The sequence below is a fragment of the Sycon ciliatum genome, chromosome 3 (genome assembly GCF_964019385.1).
Source record: "Sycon ciliatum chromosome 3, ocSycCili1.1, whole genome shotgun sequence".
Lineage (NCBI taxonomy): Eukaryota > Metazoa > Porifera > Calcarea > Leucosolenida > Sycettidae > Sycon > Sycon ciliatum.
This window is the reverse complement of record NC_088645.1, coordinates 16232100-16256556: the sequence shown is the minus strand read 5'-3', so window position 1 is coordinate 16256556 and position 24457 is coordinate 16232100. Positions and strand designations below refer to the sequence as shown.

Below are 24457 nucleotides of genomic sequence, written 5' to 3'. Positions count from 1 at the left end.
GTACATGTAGCTGACGATGCTATGTCGCCAAAGACGCCTGCCAAGCGATGCCGAGATAAGAAACCTCTTTGAATAAATCACGCGCTAGCGCTCTTCTACAAGAAAATGCATCCGAAAAATATTTTCGGCAAAGTGAGCTTTTTCCGAACAAACCAGGGAGTCGTAAAATACCCATTTTACGACTCCCTGGAACAAACACTCCGAATCTTCGTGTGCATTTTCGACCTCGCTCCCCCGTGCCGAATCTTTTTGCCGAATTTCGGAATGCAAAACCTCACTATTAATAGCGCGAAAACAAACGAGCGACGCCATTATCCGTTTCCTTGACACCACGACGGCCCGATTACTAGTTTACTCCAATCATGTAGGTCTACATGACCTACTAGTACTACTACAGTCAGACCTCGCATAACCGCACACATCCGTTTTCCACAAAAATGTCCGGATAGGCGAGGGAACCGGATAATCGAACACACAAACTGTATGTATGCATGCCATATGCTGTAAATGGGTAACCAATGATTTTCTTCCGGATGGTGAGGTATCCGGATAAAAGAGGACCGGATAAGCGAGGTCTGACTGTACTACTAGTCTAGTACAATAGTAGTACATGTAGTAGCTAAACACGTCACGATCTACGTAATACTGTGGTTCGTGCTCGTGCAGTACAATGACGTGCATGCTATGCAGCTCGGCTACGGGACGGGTTACCGGTTGGCATTGGAAGAATGTGATTTGGCGGGAAGATGATTATTATTTGAAGTACTAAGGAGAAGGTCCCACTGGGAGAGAGTGGAGTCTTGCTATCGTTTGGGGGAAACTAGCAAGGATTAGTAGAATGATGGTTTGCTCATGTGTAGATAGTTATTATTATGTCTACGTGTCCTGCTCATCCTCGCCATTTCCAGGCGCAGGCGCTAGATGCTCGCTACCAGGGGGCCACAGGTGGTCTGAGATCGGCATAAATGCTTGTGTTTAGAGCTGAGGGCATGGCATAATAGTACTAACGTTAGTAGTAGCGGACAAGAAAATCGTTGCTCTTTTTAGTTGTGCTCCTGTGGCCTGCTTTCGTCCTTTGCCAGTTTGTGAGGCGTTGTGACAGTGGAGTAGAAATAGTAATTGCCTCTATCGTGCAGTGATACCCTCAGCTGATAGCAGTACGGTATAATAGTCAAGTACTAGCGTGTGCAGGCTGCCAAGCATCCACTCGGACAACGTTGGACCTATCCGTTTCGCTTGAACACAACGGTAAGGAAAGAAACTGAGAAATCTGACAATGTCAGGGTAGATTCTACCTCTGCTAAAAACGACATCATTATAATAACATTTAGGTGAAAACTATGGATAACATGTACAGTTGTAGCAAGTGAAATCCCACACCTACCATAGGGGACAGCGCCTCAAATGGACACCAATGATGTAATGCACTGCACCTAATTTGTACTATGCATATGGACAAGAGTACATAAACCAGAGTGTGCAACTCGGGATGGTTCCTGTGGAAGCGTAATTCGTGCAGTACCGTCATTTCTGACGGCATGGTAAGCCACAGGTACGGTGAAAAGTTGCGTAACCAGTCGCGGTGGTGCAGGTCACTGAGGTTGTCCTGATTTCGGTTTTTTGAGACGGATAGCCTGGTGACTTTACTTGCCGGTGGATGTACGCAGCGTACACAGTCACACGAAACACCGAATTCCTGAAACAGGACGTCTAAAATCAAGCAAACTTGGCTGATTTCCGGGCTATGAAACATCATAAAATTTGAGCTGTACGCAAGTCGCGGCTTGGCTGACCTCATCAGGGTGACGTAGTGCACGAACTGCGCTGTTTCAGATCTGATATGCACAGTTGCACACTCTGGTTTATGTACTCTTGATATGGAGCTGTATGCATCACAAACAGATCGAAAGGTCACAGCGTAGATACACACAGTTCACAAACATGGTACACATAAGGAGTATTGGTATCCAATCCTCATTCATTTTTGCCAGCACCGTTTGAACCTTGACTGTGAACCTTGCCTGTGATGAGTACGAGAGTTCTGTGATGAGGCAGATAAAAGTCGTATGTAACACATGTACCACGTATGCAGGGCTGCAGGTCCCAGTGCAGGATGCATGGTGCAATCCCTTATGCTAAGTGTCGGATTTCACTTGCCACGACTGTAGGATGTTGGAATACCTTTCTTTTAATAATAATGGGATTCCATGTTGTCCTTTTTGTCCTTATCAGGATCATGGCCTTGCGAAGTAAGATGAAAATCAACAGCAATAACATGGATGACGCGGTAGCTGCTGCCAATGACGATGTACTGGCTGCGCGACACAACCACGACGGCCTGGCTGATACCTACCATCGTACAGTTCGCGATGGGAACGGGCCAGCTTTGAGCGACGTGTTACACCATATGAGTTCTTGGACTGGTACGTGTCGTTTACCAGACCTCACAGTGGACATAGACCTCACTGGTAACGGTCCATACCCGAGCAAAGAAGAGCTCATGCTGTATGCATGCGGAAAGCTGCGCGAACGGTTTGCCCCAAAAAGCCGGCGGCCTAGTGCCCATGTGTCCAAATCCTACCGAGATAACATCCATACTTTCAGTATGGATGTCACGCCAGCAGCATTGTGCGGGAGCCACACTGCTCTGCATACTGTTGCTACCTCGCCCGTCTCGCCAGTCTCAAGACGAGCACGGGCTGCAGCACTACAAAGGGATGCAATTCCGAGCCAAGCAACCGAGCCGCGTAGCGAGCAATCAGTACCTGGATCAGCTGCTGCCGGAGACAACGACGCTACAGCTGACCATGATCAAAGCAGCCTGCCACTTCGTCCCCGATGTCTGTTTCCGGACACGGAGGCATCCCTGGCTCATGATCCTGAATTTCAAACGCTGCCAAGTACTTCAAATGACTCTGGCATTTATGGCATAGATGCCAATGCTCATGCAAGAAGCATGCGTTTGTCTTTGAGCAAGACAGAGCGCTTCCCAGACTTCCACCTGGTGCTTCTTCTGGGTGGCCCAAATGCCATCGTAAGTGTGGAGGAGAAGCTAGTGCGCATGTATGTACGCACTGGTCTAGATTGGTTGGACGACTGCCTGGATAGCCCTGTGGAATGTGGCAGCAGCAAGATCTTGTGCTCCACACCGAAAGCCAGTGAGAAGTTACCGACGTACGAGGAAATAGACGGTGTTGGATTCATAGTTGATGGCGGCGTCTTCGATGATGACAGCCAAGACGATGCTCAGTTTGCAAGAACGGTCCAGGCCAAAGTGACTGGTCTGTGTCCTGGTGCTACTCTCTGTGACAGAAGCAACACAATCTGCTCCTTCGGTGGCAACAATAGGCAGAATTTGCTGACCACCGCAGCGACGTACTCCATAGCAAATAACCGCTGGCAGGAGCATACCGATGCTGTAAGGTACGGTTGGTCGCACGGCCAAGGTGTGTTATTAGATGATGATGATGACAGTGTGCTTTGCGTGGGCGGAAGTTACCATCCATGCGCACATCCCAAGTGTAATGATCGCTCTGTTCTCAAGTATCAGCGTTCTCTCTTTGCTACCGAGAGGCACCAAGTACCCACGTGGCTATCTCCCATGAGCACCAGTCGTCTGGACTTCGCGCTTGCTCCTCTCGACACAGGAAGCAAGGCACTGATAGCTGCTGGCGGGAGAAGCCACGGTGGTATGTACACGAGCTCGGCCGAGATTTACACCGTGTCAGAAGACAGCTGGAGTAGCGCTGCATGCATGTCCATGCCACGTTCTTGCTGCACGGCTCAGCTTGTCAACACGGAGCGCGTGTATGTAGTGGGTGGTCTGTACGAGTCATTTCAATCTCCACTGGACACCGTGGACGTCTACGACATTGGCAGTAACAGATGGTCTACGCCATGTGGTGCACGACTGGCCACACCGCGCCACTCCTCAGCATCCACTGTCCTCAATGGCAATCTCTTCGCATCCGGTGGTATGTGTGACGGCAGCGTTCTATCCAGTATGGAAATGCTAGATACGCGCCAGGGCAAGTGGCGACAACTCACGGAAATGACTCGACCGCGTGCAAACCACGGCATGGTCACAATGGCGGAGATGGGCGCGATGGGCAACATCTTTGTTTTCGGCGGATACGACGGTCGTGCCTACCTCAACACGGCAGAGTGGTATGATATGCGCTTGAATCGTTGGTTTAATTGGCAACCAATGTAAAGTAGTATTACGGACACTGTGTGTGGGGGTTGTCTGTATACTGAATTACTGCCTTCCCTAGAAAGGCTAGATACACAATATTGCTGTTTTCAGACGTCCGAACAGCAGTTATAGCAATTATAGATTAGATTTCCCAGCGTGAAATGTATAGTTAGACTATAATAGACCGTTTTCATAGATGTTGCTGCTGCTGCATGATAGCTGTTTATAGAGCTGTGCAGGGCCACTGCGCTATTCCGAGTATTGGCTAATGTGCCAACATTCAGCGTGTACCAAATAAAACCGCTTTTTATTTTTAAATCTGAGCTAGTATTGCGTCTCATCATTTACCGCTGACCTAGGGACTAGAGTGATCCTCTCAATTATACATTGTAGCAAGAGTACATAATCCCCAAGAGTGTGCAACTCCAGCTATGGGGTCTGCGGCGGCAGAACGTCGCATGCCAAGCACATTATTTACACCATTTGCATGATAGTTACAGGGTTGTACGCAACCCTGCTTTGGGTTCAACTTTCTTAACCTATTGAACCATGTCATGTAATGGGATGTTCTGCCGTCGCAGCACTGGATAGAGGCTGTACAGGCAGTTGTGTACTCTAGTCTTGGGGTAATGTAAACTTGAGCGCTATTTGTTTTTCCGGCGTTCGTGCGTGCGATGCTGAACCATGTATTTCGTTGAAAGGCAAAATGGACGGACACCCCTGGACTGGGCTTCAAACATGCACACCATAAGTTGATGATCTTTCCCTGTGTCTCTCTCCCTCTTTACAGCTCTATTGTGTTTCAATAAATCACTTCACTATCGTCTCTTTCTTTCAACATTATTAAATTTTATGACCACTATTATCAACTTTACTGATACTTATCATTGAACACACACCTGCAGTGGATCTGTAAAGCTTACTTGCTATTCCTGGCCTGCCTTCAAACGTATCTCAGTATCTGCCTGCTGTAACGCGTATCATTCTGCTGATGAGTTTGCTCCGCCTCTCATATCTGAAGGCCGGTCTTGCATGGCAAACAGACTTTTAGTTTAGAGCTGTATGAGCACTGAGCTACTAAAACCATGCTCTCCTTGCTGGTGTGAAAAGTGTATTGACGTGAGCGCTTGCATGTCAGTGCGTTCGTGAGTGCAGAAAATCCAAGCATGTTGCCCTGTGGCGATAGGGGGGTTGGATTCCGACTTCTACCCGGCCTACAGAGATGAACATCGTTACGTGTGCCAGAATATTATTCTGGCACGCACCGCACAGAGAATGCGCATGTGGCTGGTGCTACACATCATACATATTTGGCAGCAAGCCACTGTCAGAAAACTGCCGTATCCAGAACCCGGGAAAATCACAAATTCCACAAGATTTCTTTGCTTGAGCATTGAGCATAACATAATATTCTTTGGGATATGTCAACTCTTTGTGTTGATGTAGAGCTGAACCTCAACCAGTAGCGTGTTTTCCCACAAACATTGCATTATTTGCCTGTTGAAGCAAGGCAATTTGTAGTGGTCGACGACAGAGCATGCATGAATGTTGCATTGTATTAAAGCCAGTGGAATATACACAGATTGTTTGTTATCACACTCCTACATTAACATACTACACAATGCATGATGTCCTCCTGTATATGTGTGTGTGGGGGGGGGGGGCACCAGGAGGTCGGTGCTCATCCCAGTGTCAGATGCAGATAAACCGGCCACAGTGGTACTACCCTCAGTAATGGATATCACAGAGGGCCAAGCTACCATGGTCCCATCCAGGGAGTACATGTAGTACACTATGCATAGTATCAAGAGTACATAACCCCCCAGAGTGTGCAACTCCACTATGGGTGCTGTCCCGACAGAATTTCAAGTTGACGTCATTTTGATGATGCAATGCGCACTGTACACGGATTATCAGACGAATCCGGAACCTGTGGTTGACCGAAGCCGATCGATCCTGTACAAATGATTGCAAAGAAAAACGTGTGATGCGTTGACACCCGTACACATGTTGTAAATCACTGCTGCAAGGAGCATTGCGTCATAAATAATGACGTCAACTTGAAATTCTGTCGGGACAACAGGGTATGTGGGAGTTGCACACTCTGGGGGGTTATGTACTCTTGATAGTATACAGTGTAGAATGGTATTGTACTACTCACTGGTTCCTCCGGCCAAGGTCTGATCATCTAGTGCTCTGGTTCTCCGAAATTCGACCATACGAGTACTGTATGATCAATATTGTCTTGGCATGATTTCCGATGCCCGACATGATGTCTACAAGTACTTAGAAGTTAGAACGCCGTATGCTGAGCGAACTGACACTTGATCCACCGCCCGCATGCAGCGGTGGTGAATGCACACATGGCATACATGTACTGCTGTACATGTACCAGACTGGCATACGCATACAAAGTCATTCAGGACACTGTCCAACACACTAATCACCAGTGTGAATACATTCAGCTGACAATTTGATAGAAAAAAATCTTTCAAGAATACAAGATCCTGGAGGAGAGAGAGAGAGAGAGAGAGAGAGAGAGAGAGAGAGAGAGAGAGAGAGAGAGAGAGAGAGAGAGAGAGAGAGAGAGAGGACATTCGGTTCGTAAAAACATAAAACTATATATTTAAAAACATAAAAGAGTCTTTGTGGAGACATTCGTTAGTTCGGCATTAAAACACAGACTAGGCTAAAAGGGGTCCACAGTGCTAGGTAGTGCAGCAGCAGTGCCAGCAGCGCCATTGCTATTGGACTTTAAACAGTGTCCACACATGACCCAGGGCACAGCAACAGCAGTAGCAGTGGCAGTGGCAGTGGCAGCAGCAGTGGCAGTAGCAGCAGCAGTGGCAGTGGCAGCAGCAGTGGCAGTAGCAGCAGCAGTGGCAGTAGCAGCAGCAGTAGCAGCAGCGGTGGCAGCAGCAGTGCTGTCCTGGTAGCAGCAGTACAGAATAACATTGTACGGTACTTCAACGTATAATCATACTCTGAAATCCGTATCGTCTTGTGGCACGTACTCTGCAATCCGTATTGTCGTGTGGCACGTACTCTGCAATCCGTATTGTCGTGAGGCACGTACTCTGCAATCCGTATTGTCGTGTGGTACAACATACTCGACAGTCCGCATCGTCATGTGGCATGTACTCTGCTCACTCATGTTGTACATACTCTGCACACGTCCTCCACGCATGCTGCAAGCATCCTCCACACGTTGCCAGTCTATTGGGCGAATGACGTCATATACACTGTAGACATTGGGCACCGCCACGCTGACCCCATCCGCAAATCACAATGACGACAACTGGCACCAATGCGGCAGAGTTTATATATAGGCTAGGTCCAAGAACAGGAAGTTCAGGCAACCATTATAAGTTTATAACCAGCGCCGCCTGTTTAATTCAGGTGAAGAGATGTGCTCGGCTTTGCTGCTCCGCATGATTACCAGCATTGCAGCACACTCGCTTAGGTAGTGTACTGCCTACAAACACATGCCGACCACACATAACTCTGGTCACACAGGCACACATATACAGACACACACACATGCGGCTGGTGGCTTAGAGCATCAGACTGCAACCCACACGGCAAAGTGTGATGATGTTGAACCGGTACTGGTATTCTTGCGGCGGCAGTGTTGCTGCTGATCATGTAGCTCCGGGGACTAATCTAACCCAGCGACTGTGGAGCAGTGTTGCTGGTTATGGAGCTCCGCGGACTGGTTTAACCCAACGGCTGGAGCAGTGTTGCTGCTGATCATGTAGCTCCGGAGACTGATCTAACCCAGCGACTGGAGCAGTGTTGCTGCTGATAATGTAGCTCCGGGGACTGATCTAACCCAGCGACTGGAGCAGTGTTGCTGATCATGTAGCTCCGCAGACTGGTTTAACTCAGCAGCTGGAGCAGTGTTGCTGCTGATCATGTAGCTCCGGGGACTAATCTAACCCAGCGACTGGAGCAGTGTTGCTGATCATGTAGCTCCGGGGACTAATCTAACCCAGCGACTGGAGCAGTGTTGCTGATCATGTAGCTCCGGGGATTGATCTAACCCAACGGCTGGAGTAGAGTTGCTGGTCATGTAGCTCCGCAGACTGGTTTAACCCAACGGCTGGAGCAGAGTTGCTGGTCATGTAGCTTGAGACTGATCTAACCCAACGATAGCCTTGATCTGTACAAGAGACACGATGGAACACAAGCACATGAAAGTATAGCACAGTGCAATAAAACACATGTTCCCATCTTAGAGCAAAGCTGACTTTTTTCTACATCCTGCCTGCATGTACATATGACAAAAGAACAAATTCAGATTGGCTAGCGGTGACAATACTACCAGCAGCAGCAGCAGCGGCAGCGGCAGTAGTAGTAGTGGTGATGGTGGCACACGTATTGATTAGACTGAGCTACGAGTACATGTAAGTTACTTGGGTCAACAACATGTGCTTTCATGCAGTGTCCATGAGAAGCAATACATACACAAGCACGAGGAAAGCAACTCAGCAGGTAAGAGATGCTTGCACAGAGTAATGCTATGGTGCATACACATGCCCGTACGCATGGGTAGTCCCAATTTGAGCGTACAGGAGAGCAGTGTAATAGCGACGATCGGTATGCAACACGGCGCTACAGTATAATCATGCCTCTTAAAAGTTTACAATGTACTGTCCTGGACATCAAGTCAAATGTAAGTTCTTACTGGTGATCGACAAGCCACAATTGCGATGAGCCGGACCAAGTAAAATTTTTAAAAGAGAGTAAATTATCGTGTCCGTTCCCGAAGGGAACTCACAACGGCTGCTAACACCCGGTAAACCCTAGCGGCAGATGCAGCACCTAACGGTGGGGGTGAGGGGATACGTCTCACAACCACTGACACAAGTGCCGAGAAATCCCATAAGCCGCATCCATGTACCCCTTGTGCCTGGCCACAAGGTCCCAGGTGACGGTGGGTAGCAGCACAGCTGGAAAAACCGCAAGTCAATTATGAACTAAGGTTAACATGCCACTCACCTCGCCCGCTGAGCGCACAAACCCTGGTAACTCTTCATCGGCTATATCATCATTGTCAAGTTCTTCACGTAAATCAAACTCTGTCTGCAGTCCAACATAGAAAATATAGGTACGTACACGCACACATGTGCAAATAGGTAGACACCAAGACACACGCACAAGAACACATACATAAACGCGCGTGCGCGCACACACACACACACACAATAAGTTGAAACACCAGATATACAAAGCGCAATCCCAGCACTGTTGAGGCTCAAACCATACTACACTTTCGCGTCCCAAACGTAACTGGGACCCACAACAAGAATCTTCAAAACCCAGAATTGCAGCCACTGGTCGTTGGCCCTGCAAACAGCATAAATACACATTGGAACAAATTCCACAATAGCTCATGGGGAAACAACACACTGTTCCAGTGTCTGGTGTGCACAGTTTGCATAGCGGTTCTGCAATTTCCCTTTGCCCTCCATCACCAGGCTTACGTCTTCGACCCATCACAACTCATGGAAATTAAAACAAACCAAAACAAAACTCAAAACGCAATCGTGTCCGGGGTGCAAGAATGCACCATGATTGCTATCTAAGTGACCAGAAGCACTTTGAGTAATTACATCAACACCAAAACACACAGCAACAGCACATAGGAAGCAATGGACGGGATAATGGAAAGATAAGACTTGGATTCAGAGCCATTGAAAGAGCATCGGAAGAACAATGGCGCCACCAGTAAAAGCATTAGCGCTAGTTGTGGCTGGGGCCAGCAGCAGCAGCAGTGGCACCAAGAAGAAATGGAAGCAGAAACAATGGTGGCAGTAGTAGCAGTGGTGAGAGCTGAGGGGGGGGGGGCAACGCAACATGTAGCCTTGGTGGTGTCAGCAAGCAGCAGCAGCAGCAGCAGCAGCAGCAGCGACATCCACAATAGTGGTAGCAGAAGTACAAATGATGTCACCAACAGGGGAGACGGCGGAGGCAGCGGCAAGAGCTTTGGTTTGGAATTTTTTTAAATCTTTCTTTCCCCTTTTTCATGTGTATAAACATTGCTGTTGCCATTCACATTTTTATCATTCAATTTTGCCGTTCAGCTTTTGAATTCCTTGCTCTCCTTGCATTCATATCATTGCTTTGTGCGTTCAATAAAAAACCTTTTAGCAGCAAGAGCTGCTGTAGGGACAGTAGAGGCAGCAAACAGCAGCAGCAACAACAACAGCAGTGATGGCAGAAAGCAGCAGCAGTGGCGACAACAGCTGCACTGACGACAACAGAGGCAGAAGCAGCAGTAGCAGCGGGGACAGCAGCAGGTATAGCCAGTGGTGGTAGTAGCAGTGGGCGGCAGCAGCAAGCAGCAGCATCGGAATTGGCAGCAGGAACAACAGTTGTAGCAACAACAGCAGCAGCAGGGGCAGAATAGGTAGCAAGCAGCCGCAACACCAGCGGCAACAAGCAGCAATGGTGGTGGCAGAAACGATAGCAGCATTGGCAGCACTGACTATGGCAGCAAGGAACAGCGAGGGCACCAGGCAGCACTGACTACGGCAGCAAGCAACAGGGAGGGCAGCAGGCAGCACTGACTATGGCAGCAAGCAACATCGAGGGTAGCAGCCAGCACTGTCTGACTATGGCTGCAAGCAACAGCCAGGGTAGCAGCCAGCACTGACTATGGCAGCAAGAAACAGGGAGGGCAGCAGCCAGCACTGACTATGGCAGCAAGCAACAGCCAGGGCAGCAGGCAGCACTGACTATGGCAGCAAACAACAGGCAGGGCAGCAGGCAGCACTGACTATGACAGCAAGCAACAGCCAGGGCAGCAGGCAGCACTGACTATGGCAGCAAGCAACAGAGAGGGCAGCAGCCAGCACTGACTATGGCAGCAAGCAACAGCCAGGGCAGCAGGCAGCACTGACTATGGCAGCAAGCAACAGGGAGGGCAGCAGCCAGCACGCAGCAAGCAACAGCCAGGGCAGCAGGCAGCATTGACTATGGCAGCAAGCAACAGCCAGGGCAGCAGGCAGCACTGACTATGGCAGCAAACAACAGAGAGGGCAGCAGCCAGCACTGACTATGGCAGCAAGCAACAGCCAGGGCAGCAGGCAGCACTGACTATGGCAGCAAGCAACAGGGAGGGCAGCAGCCAGCATGCAGCAAGCAACAACCAGGGCAGCAGGCAGCATTGACTATGGCAGTAAGCAACAGGGAGGGCAGCAGGCAGCACTGACTATGGCAGCAAGCAACAGCCAGGGCAGCAGGCAGCACTGACTATGGCAGCAAGAAACAGGGAGGGCAGCAGCCAGCACTGACTATGGCAGCAAGCAACAGCCAGGGCAGCAGGCAGCACTGACTATGGCAGCAAACAACAGGCAGGGCAGCAGGCAGCACTGACTATGACAGCAAGCAACAGCCAGGGCAGCAGGCAGCACTGACTATGGCAGCAAGCAACAGAGAGGGCAGCAGCCAGCACTGACTATGGCAGCAAGCAACAGCCAGGGCAGCAGGCAGCACTGACTATGGCAGCAAGCAACAGGGAGGGCAGCAGCCAGCACGCAGCAAGCAACAGCCAGGGCAGCAGGCAGCATTGACTATGGCAGCAAGCAACAGCCAGGGCAGCAGGCAGCACTGACTATGGCAGCAAACAACAGAGAGGGCAGCAGCCAGCACTGACTATGGCAGCAAGCAACAGCCAGGGCAGCAGGCAGCACTGACTATGGCAGCAAGCAACAGGGAGGGCAGCAGCCAGCATGCAGCAAGCAACAGCCAGGGCAGCAGGCAGCATTGACTATGGCAGTAAGCAACAGGGAGGGCAGCAGGCAGCACTGACTATGGCAGCAAGCAACAGCCAGGGCAGCAGGCAGCACTGACTATGGCAGCAAGCAACAGGGAGGGCAGCAGCCAGCACTGACTATGGCAGCGAGCAACAGCCAGGGCTGCAGGCAGCACTGACTATGGCAGCAAGCAACAGGGAGGGCAGCAGCCAGCACGCAGCAAGCAACAGCCAGGGCAGCAGGCAGCATTGACTATGGCAGCAAGCAACAGCCAGGGCAGCAGGCAGCACTGACTATGGCAGCAGGCAACAGCCAGGGCAGCAGGCAGCACCGACTATGGCAGTAAGCAACAGTGAGGGCAGCAGGCAGCACTGACTATGGCAGCAGGCAACAGCCAGGGCAGCAGGCAGCACCGACTATGGCAGCAAGCAACAGTGAGGGCAGCAGGCAGCACTGGCTATGGCAGCAAGCAACAGGGAGGGCAGCAGGCAGCACTGACTATGGCAGCAAGCAACATCGAGGGCAGTGGTGGTCGTAGCAAAAGCAGCAGCGGCGGGAGAAAAGGCATCCAGTAGCAGCAGACAACAGAAGCAGCGGCGGCAACAGCAGCATCAGCAGCCGTGGTGGCAGCAATGACAGAACATGTAGCAGCGATGGCAGGAGTAGTGATGAAAGGAGGTAGTATCGGTGCCGGAGGCAGTCACAACAGAAGCACCAAACAGTGACAGGTGTACCAGCAGCAGCAGCAGTAGCAGCAGTAGCAGCAGGAGCAGCAGGAGCAGCAGTAGCAGCAGTAGCAGCATGGTTCACTTACTGGTATAGTAGAAGGCTGGTCTACAAGATTGACAGTGCACTCTGGATCGGCATAGATATCAGCCTGGCATACACATAGACACGAGATGAACATGACAAATGACACTGCTAACATTTGCTGAGAAAGACAAGAAACTCGACAGATTGAGAGGAGAGAGAGAGTTCTGAAAGGAGAGAAAGACAACAATGGTACCTAGCACAGTACATACACAATGTTGCAAAAATGACTTGGCGCAACATGAGAATGAGGACTATGTTTCAAGTAGAGGTAGAGGTCCTCCCTCATTATAACGAGTCCGAATAGTACATAAACCCCGTTTAATAGTAAAAAGAAATCTGGCTTATCGTATGCAAGCGAGAGATATGCCATTCGAACTGATATCAAATCGTCTTTCATCCGAACCCTACTTGAAACATCTATGCACTTCCCCTTTAGCACTCCAGTCTGCTGAGATATACTTGATTCCTAGGCAACATACACTTGTAGAACATGACACTAACTACCTCATGAACAGGTGTGGTGTGTTGTTACTTGAAAGCAAAGCCAAGTACACATTCACTCTAGTATTATGTTGTCAAGTTCTGGAACCTCCAAAATAACGTCAAATGTGACCAAATGTGCTCTAACCCACACGCTTGCTTCTGACTGTCAAACTCATTTATTCACTCATTCGCTCACTCAATCACTTCCTCAGTTTCATTTCCCCTCTCATTTCTATCCATCTACCCCCCCCCCCCCCTCTCTCTCTCCCTATTTGTCTGTCTGCCTGTCTTACCTCTGATATTCCTTGGATAAGCCATTGCCTGACTTGCAACACCGGCTCGGCTAAAGAACACTTGCAGCCTTCGGCACGCTTGTGTAATGTCATCTGCACTTCTTCGTCAGTGCAAGTGGCAGTAGAAGCAGCAGGCGCAACAGCAGGAGCAGCAACAGGCAGGCCTGTGTCTGAAGCAGGATTAGCTGAAGACACTGCAGTACTACAATGTGCATCTGTTTCATGGGCCATTGCCAAGCAGCTGCGAATTTGCCCTTCGGAGAATTTCACCATGTTGGAAACGATATCGGTCGGACTCTGTAGGTCGTCAGCCTTCGCTGTTGCTTTCAAAGTACATACCGAGGATGACTGGCAATGACTGGATAAGACCACAAACATACAAATTCACAAACACACATGCACAGGCACACATGCACAAGCACACATGCACAGGCACACATGCACAAGCACACATGCACAAACAGTCCAACACACATGCACAAACGCACAGAGACACACGGGCACACACGCATGGTGTATCAGCATGACTGTATGTGCAATGAAGGCATAGAGACATGCTCTCACAACAAGTACAACATACGCAAGTGCACTGGATGTGCACCAGTTGACATTCGTCCTATAACAACAACCAGTGGACAGGATCTGTACGTGATCTGGGTGTCATTCACGTCACTCAGATCAGTGGACAAGATTCGTACCACTTCCAGGGTGTGCAAGTCGAGGGCATCAAATATGCACTCTGGGTCGGATTTCATCAAGCGCAACTGTACACACACTAGCAAGTAGCAACACACTTGGAGACGTATTTCTGGTGACGAGCACCTCTTCCTTTTCACCGTATGCTCAAGCTAGCTCCGTGATTGGTTTGTGCAGGCAAACGACAGCAAACACACCGTTTTAGGCTTTCTTGCCGTTGCTGGCTGGAACACAAGCCATGCAACCTGCTTCTAGCAAACCTGTGCCACAGACAAGTGAAGCCCTAACTGGGACTGTGCTGCCTATGGTTGTGTCTGATGACTCTTGGACACTCGTCACAGCAGTCAAGCCACGTGGACCCTGCAAAACGTTCATATTCGTGGCCAATGTAAAGGCGGACGCCACAGAAGCTGGTCTGGATGAGTTCATCCTGAAGCGATCCACATCTCTGGGAAAGCCCCCCACTGTGCATTCCGTGGGAATGGCGGTAACAGCCAACAATGCTGAACGCAATACCCTATCAGCGAGGGTCTCGGTCAACACTAAGGATGCACACAACCTCTTGGCTCGCAACTTATGGCCTGGGAGGGTGTATAGTCGTGCATGGGGATTCCCCAAGAATGATGGCAACAAAACCAAAGATTCTAGCACAGCTCCAAACTGGGACACTGACGCGGAAAACGAAGCACAGTCTAACGAAGCCGCGGGAACGCAGGATGCGCACAGTGGCAGCGTCCCACCGCCGCCAGACACAAGCAGCCATGTCGACTTCCCTGCCCTCCCTCCAACAGCAGGGAAGGGCGGTCTTGTAACCCCCCCCTATCCGAACTAGACGACGGTAGTACCCTGCGAGCCAACAAGGCCCTGAATGATGCCTGTGAACCTGCGGCCACAGGACAGAGCCAAGTTCTTACCCGCAGCTAGACCAGACCTGCTTGCGCAACAGACGGCTGCCAACAAGCATGATGTGTGCCAAACCGCTACGCCTACTGCTGACAAACGCCTTTAGCGTCTACAACAAAATTGGAGAACTCCAACACTTGCTAACACACCTTGATGTGGACATAGCCATCATCACAGAGACAAAGCTCTCCCCGGAGAAAGCCACCCAAGCAGAGGTAACAATTCCAGGTCACTATCCACCTATACGTCGGGACAGAACGGCACAGGGCGGAGGTGTTGCCATCTGGCTGAAGATTTGTATCCGCTATAAAGAACTTTTAGTATAAACACTGCGAACCAGGAGATTCTATGGGTCAGCATCACCACCCACACAGGAACACGAATGGCAGGATGTGCAGCTTACCGGCCTGGAACCTGCCCTGACCACGACACGACTATGTTCACACAGCTCGAATCCGATATTGACATTGCCTGCCAGTATTGCTCCCACATTGTCGTGGCAGGCGATTTTAATGTCTACAACCATGAGCATGGAAAGCCCACCCAGCACATCTCACCCCAAAAAACCTCCGTGCAGGGCATAGTTCAACTAAACAAACCACTGTGAAGTACCGTATTTCCCCGATTGTAAGTCACTTCCCCATTTTCTGGTCCATGTCATTATTGTTTCAATATTCACTTCAGTAGTGAGTCATGCTCGATTGTAAGTCGCACCACTTTGTTGGCCCTGAAGTTGAGTGTAAAAAGGGTGCCATTTATATTCGGGGAAATACGGTACAAATCACATGCATTCAGGTCCTGAAGAGCAGAGAGCAATGTTGGTCCAGCTCAACAGTTGAGTAAATAAATGATGGCACTAGACAATGCGGTACATCATGTATGCAGCGACGTAAAAAAAACAATGCACAGGCTAACCCAGTGCTCCTCCCCCACTCTGTGAGACGCAGGAACTAGCACTGTAGCAAGGCTTAACCCCCCCCCCCCTGGAATGGTGCAATACCGAACAGTGAACACATCCATGCACTCACGAGGCTAGGTGAACCTTGAACTCAGCCACAGAGTATTTCAAATCCTGGATCCGCTCTGACCGCCGGCGTTCACTGCTAGTCATATGAGTGGGCTGTACACAACACACAGCACAACACAATACACAGCACAACACACAAGACACCACACAATACACAGCACAACACAATACACAACACAACACACACAAAAACACACAAGACACCACACAACACACACAACAACACACAAGACACCACACAACATACAACACACACACACACACACACACACATACAACACACAACACACAAGACATCACACAACACACACACACACACACACACACACACACACACACACACAACACAACACACACACACACACACACACACACACACACACACACACACACACACACAACACTGTCACAGACCAGAGAGATGCAAGTAGCCTGTGTGTCATCACCAGTCAGTACATGAAGTACGGGAAAATTGGGAGATTGCGCACTTGAATGACCCTGTAACATTACAGTCAACTTTGTGTATAACGACACTCGGCGGGGCATCAGAAAAGTGTCCTTATTCGCGAAGTGTCCTTATACCCGAAGTCTCATTATAATATAATACATATCATGTATTACAGATAGATGGGACTTTGCTCTGGGCATGGAAATTCTGTCGCTATTCGCGAATTGTCGTTATATCCGCAGTCATTATTAGCGAAGTTGACTGTACTTCAAATAAAGATGCTAGGAGGTATACGGGTGCACCATCAGTTGATGTTGCTCCCTAACATGACACAATGCAGACGAATCAAGGCTGGACTAAAGCAGTCCAGAATCAGGCACCAGAGTATGATGCCGACACACAGGCAGCAAAGTATGGTATTGACACACGGGCAGAGCAGGGTAATCTCACACAGACAGAGTTGACGACACTGAAAACAATGCATTGGACCACCAAGTAGCTCAGCAATGAAATTGATCTTCCTGTGTAGTGGCTCCCCTTTTCACCTGTTTGTCAGCTAAAAGAGAGACTGCAGTTACTGGTTACACAGTAGGCAGCTTCTAAGGCTCACACAGTTCTCAAGACCAATACCAAGGGGTGGTAGTGGGGCAGGCAGTGTTGTCCAGCCAGAACGATTCATTAACACTTTTTTTACAGTTTCACGCAATGCATTGCTGTGTTCCCATATAGATAGAAAGAGAGAATGAGAAAGAGAAAGAGAAAGAGAGAGAGAGAGAGAGAGAGAGAGAGAGAGAGACCTTACCACGTGTAATGGTTTCGTTCCAAGTGCCTGTTGGTTGATACGAGCAAGAACATTACTGCTCAAGTCAGAAGTATCCATGCTGCCATCTGTCAATGACCTACAAATATCAAAGACGACAACAACGACGACGACGACAACGACGACAACGACAACGACAACAACAACAACAACAACAACAAGAACAGCAATAACGTGAGATTAAAGACTTGAAACAACGGATAACAGGAACTCATAACACCAGGAGTACATGAAGCCAGAGTGTGTTGCTCAAATGAATTGCTTTCATGGCAAAATTCCTGGAATATATGATGGACCCAGCAGCAGGCCTGTTCCTTGCGCTCAGAGGACCCAGTCAAGACGTCATGTGTGCACTTGCATGACTTCCTTTTTTGGTCAAACCCGCCCTGCTATAGGGAGCAGACCTGCTATAGGGACCGACCCGTTATAGGGACCCACATATATCGTTGAGTGATGCAGTGCGTACAGGCAAGCACTCCCAGTCCCAGCACATACTGTAGTGTCGCGTATAAAGACATGACCTGTTGAGAAGCATGACTCGAATAGAAGCCGATTTTGTGAAGCGCGCCGTGACACAGAAGCATGGTTTGAATAGAAGCCGCTCCCTGAAAAGAGTGTGCACGTACATGCGTGGCAGTATGCACTGCACAGTGCAGACTGATGATGTTGATGTAGAAGCATGTTTTGAATAGAAGCATGGTTTGAACCCCGGCTTATACAGCCGTGAGCAACTGCTTTTATACGCGACATTACGGTATTCTAGGAATAGCTGCTCCATCCTGAAACACTGGTGTACTGGAATCAGTGGCGCTAGACTCTAAAATGTAGATACATCACTACGCACACTGCAGTGGTGTCAAATGAGAATCTTGTCTCATGAATAGAACAGCAGCACTGGCGCTACATCACTCTAGCACCATATTGCACACTGCACAGTGCGCAGTGCAGTGCGCACTGACCACGATCCTGCTCTCTACATGAGGCCAGACTTCACTTGCTACTACCGTGCATCACTGGGGTAAAGATCAACTGTTGTAATGTCTCCACAAATATACTTTGGAACTTCTTTGCGACAATTGCAACCACATCAGCGACAACTGGTGGTTAAGGCAGCATCGCCCGCAGGACCATCAAGCAACTGCAGCTGAAAATAGCAATGGTGGCCGAAGCATCAGCAGCAGCGGTGCTGCCAATGCAGCCGCAGTGACAGAAGCAACAGTGGCAGTAGCAGCAGCAGTGGTAACAGCAGCAGCAGCAGCAATCAATGGCAGGCACTTACACATTGCGGTTCAGGGCTTCGTACGCAGCAAGGATGTCATCAAAATATTGCATTGTAAGTTTCTTATCAACCGGCTTTCCATCTGTTCACAGCACACAAGATACATGTACACAAGACCACTCTGTGCTGATATAGCTGTTTATCACTCTCTTAGTATATGATCCCACTAATTTTCGTGATCTCTGCCGGTCAAACAATATTTCAGTCATACTTCAGTTATGCGAACACTGAAGAAACAGGCACTTTGGTCTGCCTGGCACCATTTAGACCGGTTTTAGTGGAATAATCCTACTCTTTTGTCACTTTCGGTGGAAATACTGACGTTAAAGGGGAAGTTAAGGCAAAAATTAAAATTTCACCAGTTGTAGTCTTCGGGGTGCTGAGTCGAATGGTCGTGGTCCGAGGAAGCTGAGACGCTCCCTTCCTACTTGAATCCCAATCGAACTCGCGCACTTCCACCGAAACTGGGTGACTGCGCCCTACTAGATGGGGATTTGTATGCAAAATGTCACTAAAAGCGCCATTTCGTTCTTATAAAAGCACGGATGACTGCGATTGGCCCATATGTTGTAGTCTTTTGGACGCTGAGTCGATTGGTTTTGGTCCGAAAAGGCTGCAATGCAGCGTTCCTCCTTTATTCCCAATCGAACATGGTTGAACAAGCGGTCACGTGCTCCTGCGTACGCCAGTCACCTGGTCACCGTGCCTGCAGGGTACAACTTACTAGCTTGTTTGACCTTTTTTGGGTGCAGTCCTGTCACTCGAGTTGAACTCGAGTTGAACCTTGGTGTGAAAGTTGTCGCCTGCTGGCGTGGTGACCAGGTGATTTGGGCACCCAGGAGCACGTGACCGCTTGTTCAACCATGTTCGATTGGGAATAAAGGAGGAACGCTGCATCGCAGCCTTTTCGGACCAAAACCAGTCGACTCAGCGTCCAAAAGACTACAACATATGGGCCAATCGTGGTCATCCGTGCTTTTATAAGAACGAAATGGCGCTTTTAGTGACATTTTGCATACAAATCCCCATCTAGTAGGGCGCAGTCACCCAGTTTCGGTGGAAGTGCGCGAGTTCGATTGGGATTCAAGTAGGAAGGGAGCGTCTCAGCTTCCTCGGACCAAGACCATTCGACTCAGCACCCCGAAGACTACAACTGGTGAAATTTTAATTTTTGCCTTAACTTCCCCTTTAAAACTACGCCATATCCCCGGCCGCTATACCCATCCACATGTACATGATTGAAGTTACAGATAATAGAGAGGTTAAGTTTCACGTAAAAGTCTTACGTCCGTGAACTTTTACGTCAAAAAGTGAAAAAACTCACGTAAAATTTGACGTGTTTTACGTGAGTTGACTGTCCCGCACGTAAGTTCATGACGTGAGTTTTTGGAAGTTTCGCTTGGTTATCCCGACCGAATTTGTGTGAGTTTCCGGAATTTTATCGAGATTTATCAAGTTTGTTGGAAGATTTGATATTTGTGCGAACTAAACCCGAATCCTGCCAGGCAAAATTTCACGTCACGTCGCACATGTAACTTAACCTCTAAAAATTACACGTAACGTGAGATTTGCACCGCGTTTTGAAAAAGGGCAAAAAACGTGTAACTTAACCTCTCTATTAACGGCAGTACCCGGGCCCTAGACCGCCCGGATAAACAAGGTCTGAGTGTAGATGTATACAAGACCGTTCAGCGCTGCACAGAGCTAGATGTTTCGTCCATTAAGACCTTTTTCAGTGCAACTGGATATACATGTACATGTACATGCACTGGGTACAAGGTGAACAGAAGAGTACTGGTAACATGTCACCATGGTGACAAGAGCCATAGTAATTTTCAAACAGGCCAAACAAACATTTTCAAACAGACCAATGTACAGTGAAACCTGTAACAGCGACCACTCGGATACGGCGACCACTCGGATACGGCGACCACTCGGATACGGCGACCACTCGGATACGGCGACCACTCGGATACGGCGACCACTCGGATACGGCGACCACTCGGATACGGCGACCACTCGGATACGGCGACCACTCGGATACGGCGACCACTCGACCTCGGCGCCCACTTTTCCTCGTCACGGACGCATTCACATTTAAAACAGCTCGGATAAGGCGACCACTCGCTCAACACTACCGACGACCACCCACCCGCGACCGCGTTACACCCTGCTAGTACATGTAAATGTACATGGATTGTACTGTGCACCATGCATGGTAGATCTACACATCAGCGCAGGAAGTGTAGATGTGCATGGTGCATACACGACACTTGACAGGTCTGAGGAGTCAGGACTCCAGGCATATGAGTCATGCTAGAGCAGCATACATGTAGGTGTGTGCAGTGTGATACACTGATCAAAATGATATAATTAATGTGAATATGTTCACGTGACCCACTGGACCTGGATAAGAAGACCACCTGGCCAAGGCGGCCACGTTTTTCTCGTCCCTTGAGTGGTCGCCTTACACAGGTTTCACTGTACTAGCGTTGGCAGTGCAGTGCACGGTCTATTTTAGAGTGCTGCAGAAAACCTGGAAATATGCACATACAGTACAAGGAAAGGTGTTTGCGAGGAATAAGTTCAGTACAGTATAAGTACGTACCAGTACTGGCCAGCCAAGGAATGTGTTCACCGGCAATTCTAGACAGTACTGACAACAGCTCTCTGTACGTCTAAACAAAGTACAACACACACGCATGCACGCACACACACACGCACACGTGCGCACACACACCAAACACACATGTGTTTGTGTCCTTGCTCACAGCCCTAAACTTGGTCAAACGGCCTCATCCAGGAGAGGAAAGAAATTCAAAAAAACCCTGGAAAGAGAGCTCAATTGGCAATGAATACTTCTCAATATGCACAGACTCCAATGAAGCCATCCATTACAACTATACATGTAAATTCTCACAGCACTTTCCAAGCCGTCTCCGGGCTACACAAATCAATGAAAAAGAATACAGTAATCTGAATTTCTCGCCACGGCCAAAGATGGCAGAACATCGGATTCCTTTATTCTTTTCATTGATCAGTGTAACCCAGAGACCGCTTGGAGGGTGTTGTGAAAATGTAGGGGTTTTCAACGAATATTTACTCTAGACAGTAAATGGAAGCTGGAGAAAGCAGAAGTGGCAGAGAGCAATACACCTTTTTAGCAGCACAGCAACGCACCTAGCAGCCGAGCCCGATTGCAAGAGACTCAACCACTATCTGTCATAAACGCACTCACCAACTTAACTTGCTGGCACACACACACACACACACACACACACACACACACACACACACACACACACACACAAACACACACACACACATGCATGCATGCTGCATAACTTACGTCCATAGGTTTCCTCAGACGAACATCCCGCACGCACTCAGCTTTGATGAGTCTGGGCTTGATATCATTCTAAAAGATAGGAAATAGAAAGAGTGTAAAAAACCTCAGTCACAAGGCAAGAAAAGCTTTCTAAGTGCGTGCAGTACAGGTGGGATTCTGATAGAGCCCTGCACATGGACACAATCTTTTCTCTCCACATAGCAGGAAGAATCATGGAAGATTCCTCTGAGCTCCCGGGTTACAAGGCCGAGCGACTAACAAGGAAACTGCATTGTAGAGGTGAATGCAGTGCATGACACATTCCTGTCTAGAGCACCCTGACGCCAGGCACGAAGCAAGCCCACTGGCCACGACTTACAACTGTCTTTGTATTTGGATTGTATTATATTACAGTTCGTATCGCCTACTTCGAAGTATAAGGTTGGCGGCTATAGTGATCAATTTCTCAAATTCATTTTCATTTGCAATAACTAAGTATACACAGTTATCACGTATAGTAATAATCGCGTATAGTAATAATCGTCTATAGTAATATATCGCCTACCTTCGTCTGGTGAAGCCTACATATAGGCTTTGGGCATGTTGACAGCGCCCACACACAGGCTGAAGCATTGCCATGGCAAAATATGGCCGCTGAGCGCCCACACAAACATATCTGTGCCTTGTAGGCCATAAAAACTGAGAGAGAAACGCTTTTTTCACAGAAAGAATGAAGGGTATTGCCTAGCGAGTTGTGCTTTTTTTTCAAGAGCCTATTGAAAGGCTTTGCGAAGACTACTTCCTGCTATCAGCTGATCATGGAGGTTCCGAGTGCGGATGATTCAGCTGGCACGACCAGCGATTTAGAGTGCGCTCCTGGGCTTGCGTCGGATGGAGAGGTGGACACCGGCAGCGGTGATGAAGTTGAGAATGTTCCTGCTGTGGCAGCCAGCAGCGGTGAACAGCCAGCACGAAGAGCTCGGCAAATTAATGTTGGCTGGACTGACGTTCTGCCTACAAATGAGCTGCCGACTTTTAACGGCTATCCGGGCATCAAGGGCGATCTGGCTGTGGAGCAAATGGCAGATCCTGAGTTTGTATTTTCCAAGTTCATCACTGAAGAAATGTTGAAAATTTGTGTGACCCAAACGAATTTGTATTATCACCAATGGGTTGCCCGCGTAGTGCTGCAAGATATGCCACACCAACGCCCATGGAAGGATCTGACAGTGTCTGAGCTAAAGGTGTGGATTGGAATTCTACTGCACAATGCTCTACACCCGCACCCCTCCATATCCCTGTACTGGTCTTCCGACCCAAACTTTGCGAGCGAGATTGTTAAAAAGACAATGAGCCTAGTACGTTTTGAGCAAATCAAGCGGTTTATTCATCTGGCCGACAGCGGACAAGAGCCTAAGCGCGGTGCAGCATACTATGATGTCCTCTACAAGTTGCGGCCTTGGCTGGCAGGTCTACTGACCAACTCCCAGGAGATGTTTGTGCCGGGCAAATGTGTGTCAGTAGACGAAATGGACATATCCTTCAAGGGCCGGTCAGCGTTCAAGTCAAGGGTCAAGTTCAAGAGAGCTGGGGATGGATTTCTTGCCTACGCTCTGTGCGAACCAGTGACAGGCTACACCTACTCCTACCAGTTTCAGTTTGACAACAAGGTGGCCACCACTCCTGGCCTAAGCAAAACTTTCAGTGCTGTTTATCAACTGATGCGCCAGCTTCCAGGTGACGGCTATCATGTCTTTGTGGACAATCTGTACTCAAGCTGCTTGCTGGCAGAAAAGCTGCTGGAGGACAACAAACTGTACACGTGTACAGCGCGCTCAGATCGGATTCTCGACTGTCTGAAGCAGACTGTTCGCCGTGGCCAAGGAGCAGAAGAAGCACGAGGCACCGTCAAATGGGCATGCCGGCGCAATGTGGTTGCTCTAGCCGTTTATGACAATAAGCCAGTTCCCATGATAACAACCGGTCATCACAAGCTAGATGACGTGGTCTACACTAGAAAGAGAACAAGGATAAACCTCGACACTGGCATCCTGCACACGGAGGACGTTGAGCTGAAAAGGCGCAATGTCATTCATGATTACAACTCCAACATGAATGGCGTTGATATGGCAGACCAGCTGCGAGGGTACTACAGCTGCTGGATCAAGTCCCTCAAGTGGTGGCATTCGATTCTCTTTTGGATTATTGATACTGCTGTGTGCAACGCGTACATCATTCATCGTGAAGGCATGAAAGGTCATGCCACCGCCTTGCCAACCCAGTCTCACTTGCAGTTTGTGAGTGCCCTTGCCACAAAGTTGATGCAGGCTGAGTGCCAGGCCAAGGAGCGAGCCAGTAGCAGTGGAAGAAAGAGGCGAAGGTCAGACGCTGTAGCAAACCGACCAGCAGAGA

The 24457-nt window shown here is 49.1% G+C and overlaps 2 protein-coding genes across 2 annotated transcripts in view; one reads left to right on the top strand and one right to left on the bottom strand.

Annotated features, from left to right (window-relative positions):
- Nucleotides 1-781: 781 nt before the first annotated feature.
- On the top strand, nt 782-5307 carry LOC135811567 (uncharacterized). The gene is made up of 2 exons (XM_065324796.1): nt 782-1248; nt 2233-5307. Exon 2 carries the CDS (start codon nt 2237-2239, stop codon nt 4211-4213), a length of 1977 nt encoding a protein of 658 aa, XP_065180868.1. The 5' UTR covers nt 782-1248; nt 2233-2236; the 3' UTR covers nt 4214-5307.
- Nucleotides 5308-6625: 1318 nt separating this feature from the next.
- LOC135811566 (uncharacterized) overlaps nt 6626-24457 on the bottom strand; it is a 28025-nt gene continuing 10193 nt past the window's right edge. The window contains exons 10-18 of the mRNA XM_065324795.1: nt 22067-22135; nt 21326-21395; nt 18718-18799; nt 17421-17517; nt 16172-16263; nt 13545-13902; nt 12770-12832; nt 9197-9280; nt 6626-8357 (exon numbers count right to left, since the gene is read on the bottom strand). Coding sequence (XP_065180867.1) covers nt 8316-8357; nt 9197-9280; nt 12770-12832; nt 13545-13902; nt 16172-16263; nt 17421-17517; nt 18718-18799; nt 21326-21395; nt 22067-22135 — 957 coding nt within the window. The 3' untranslated portion in view covers nt 6626-8315. The remainder of the gene's footprint in view (nt 8358-9196; nt 9281-12769; nt 12833-13544; nt 13903-16171; nt 16264-17420; nt 17518-18717; nt 18800-21325; nt 21396-22066; nt 22136-24457) is intronic.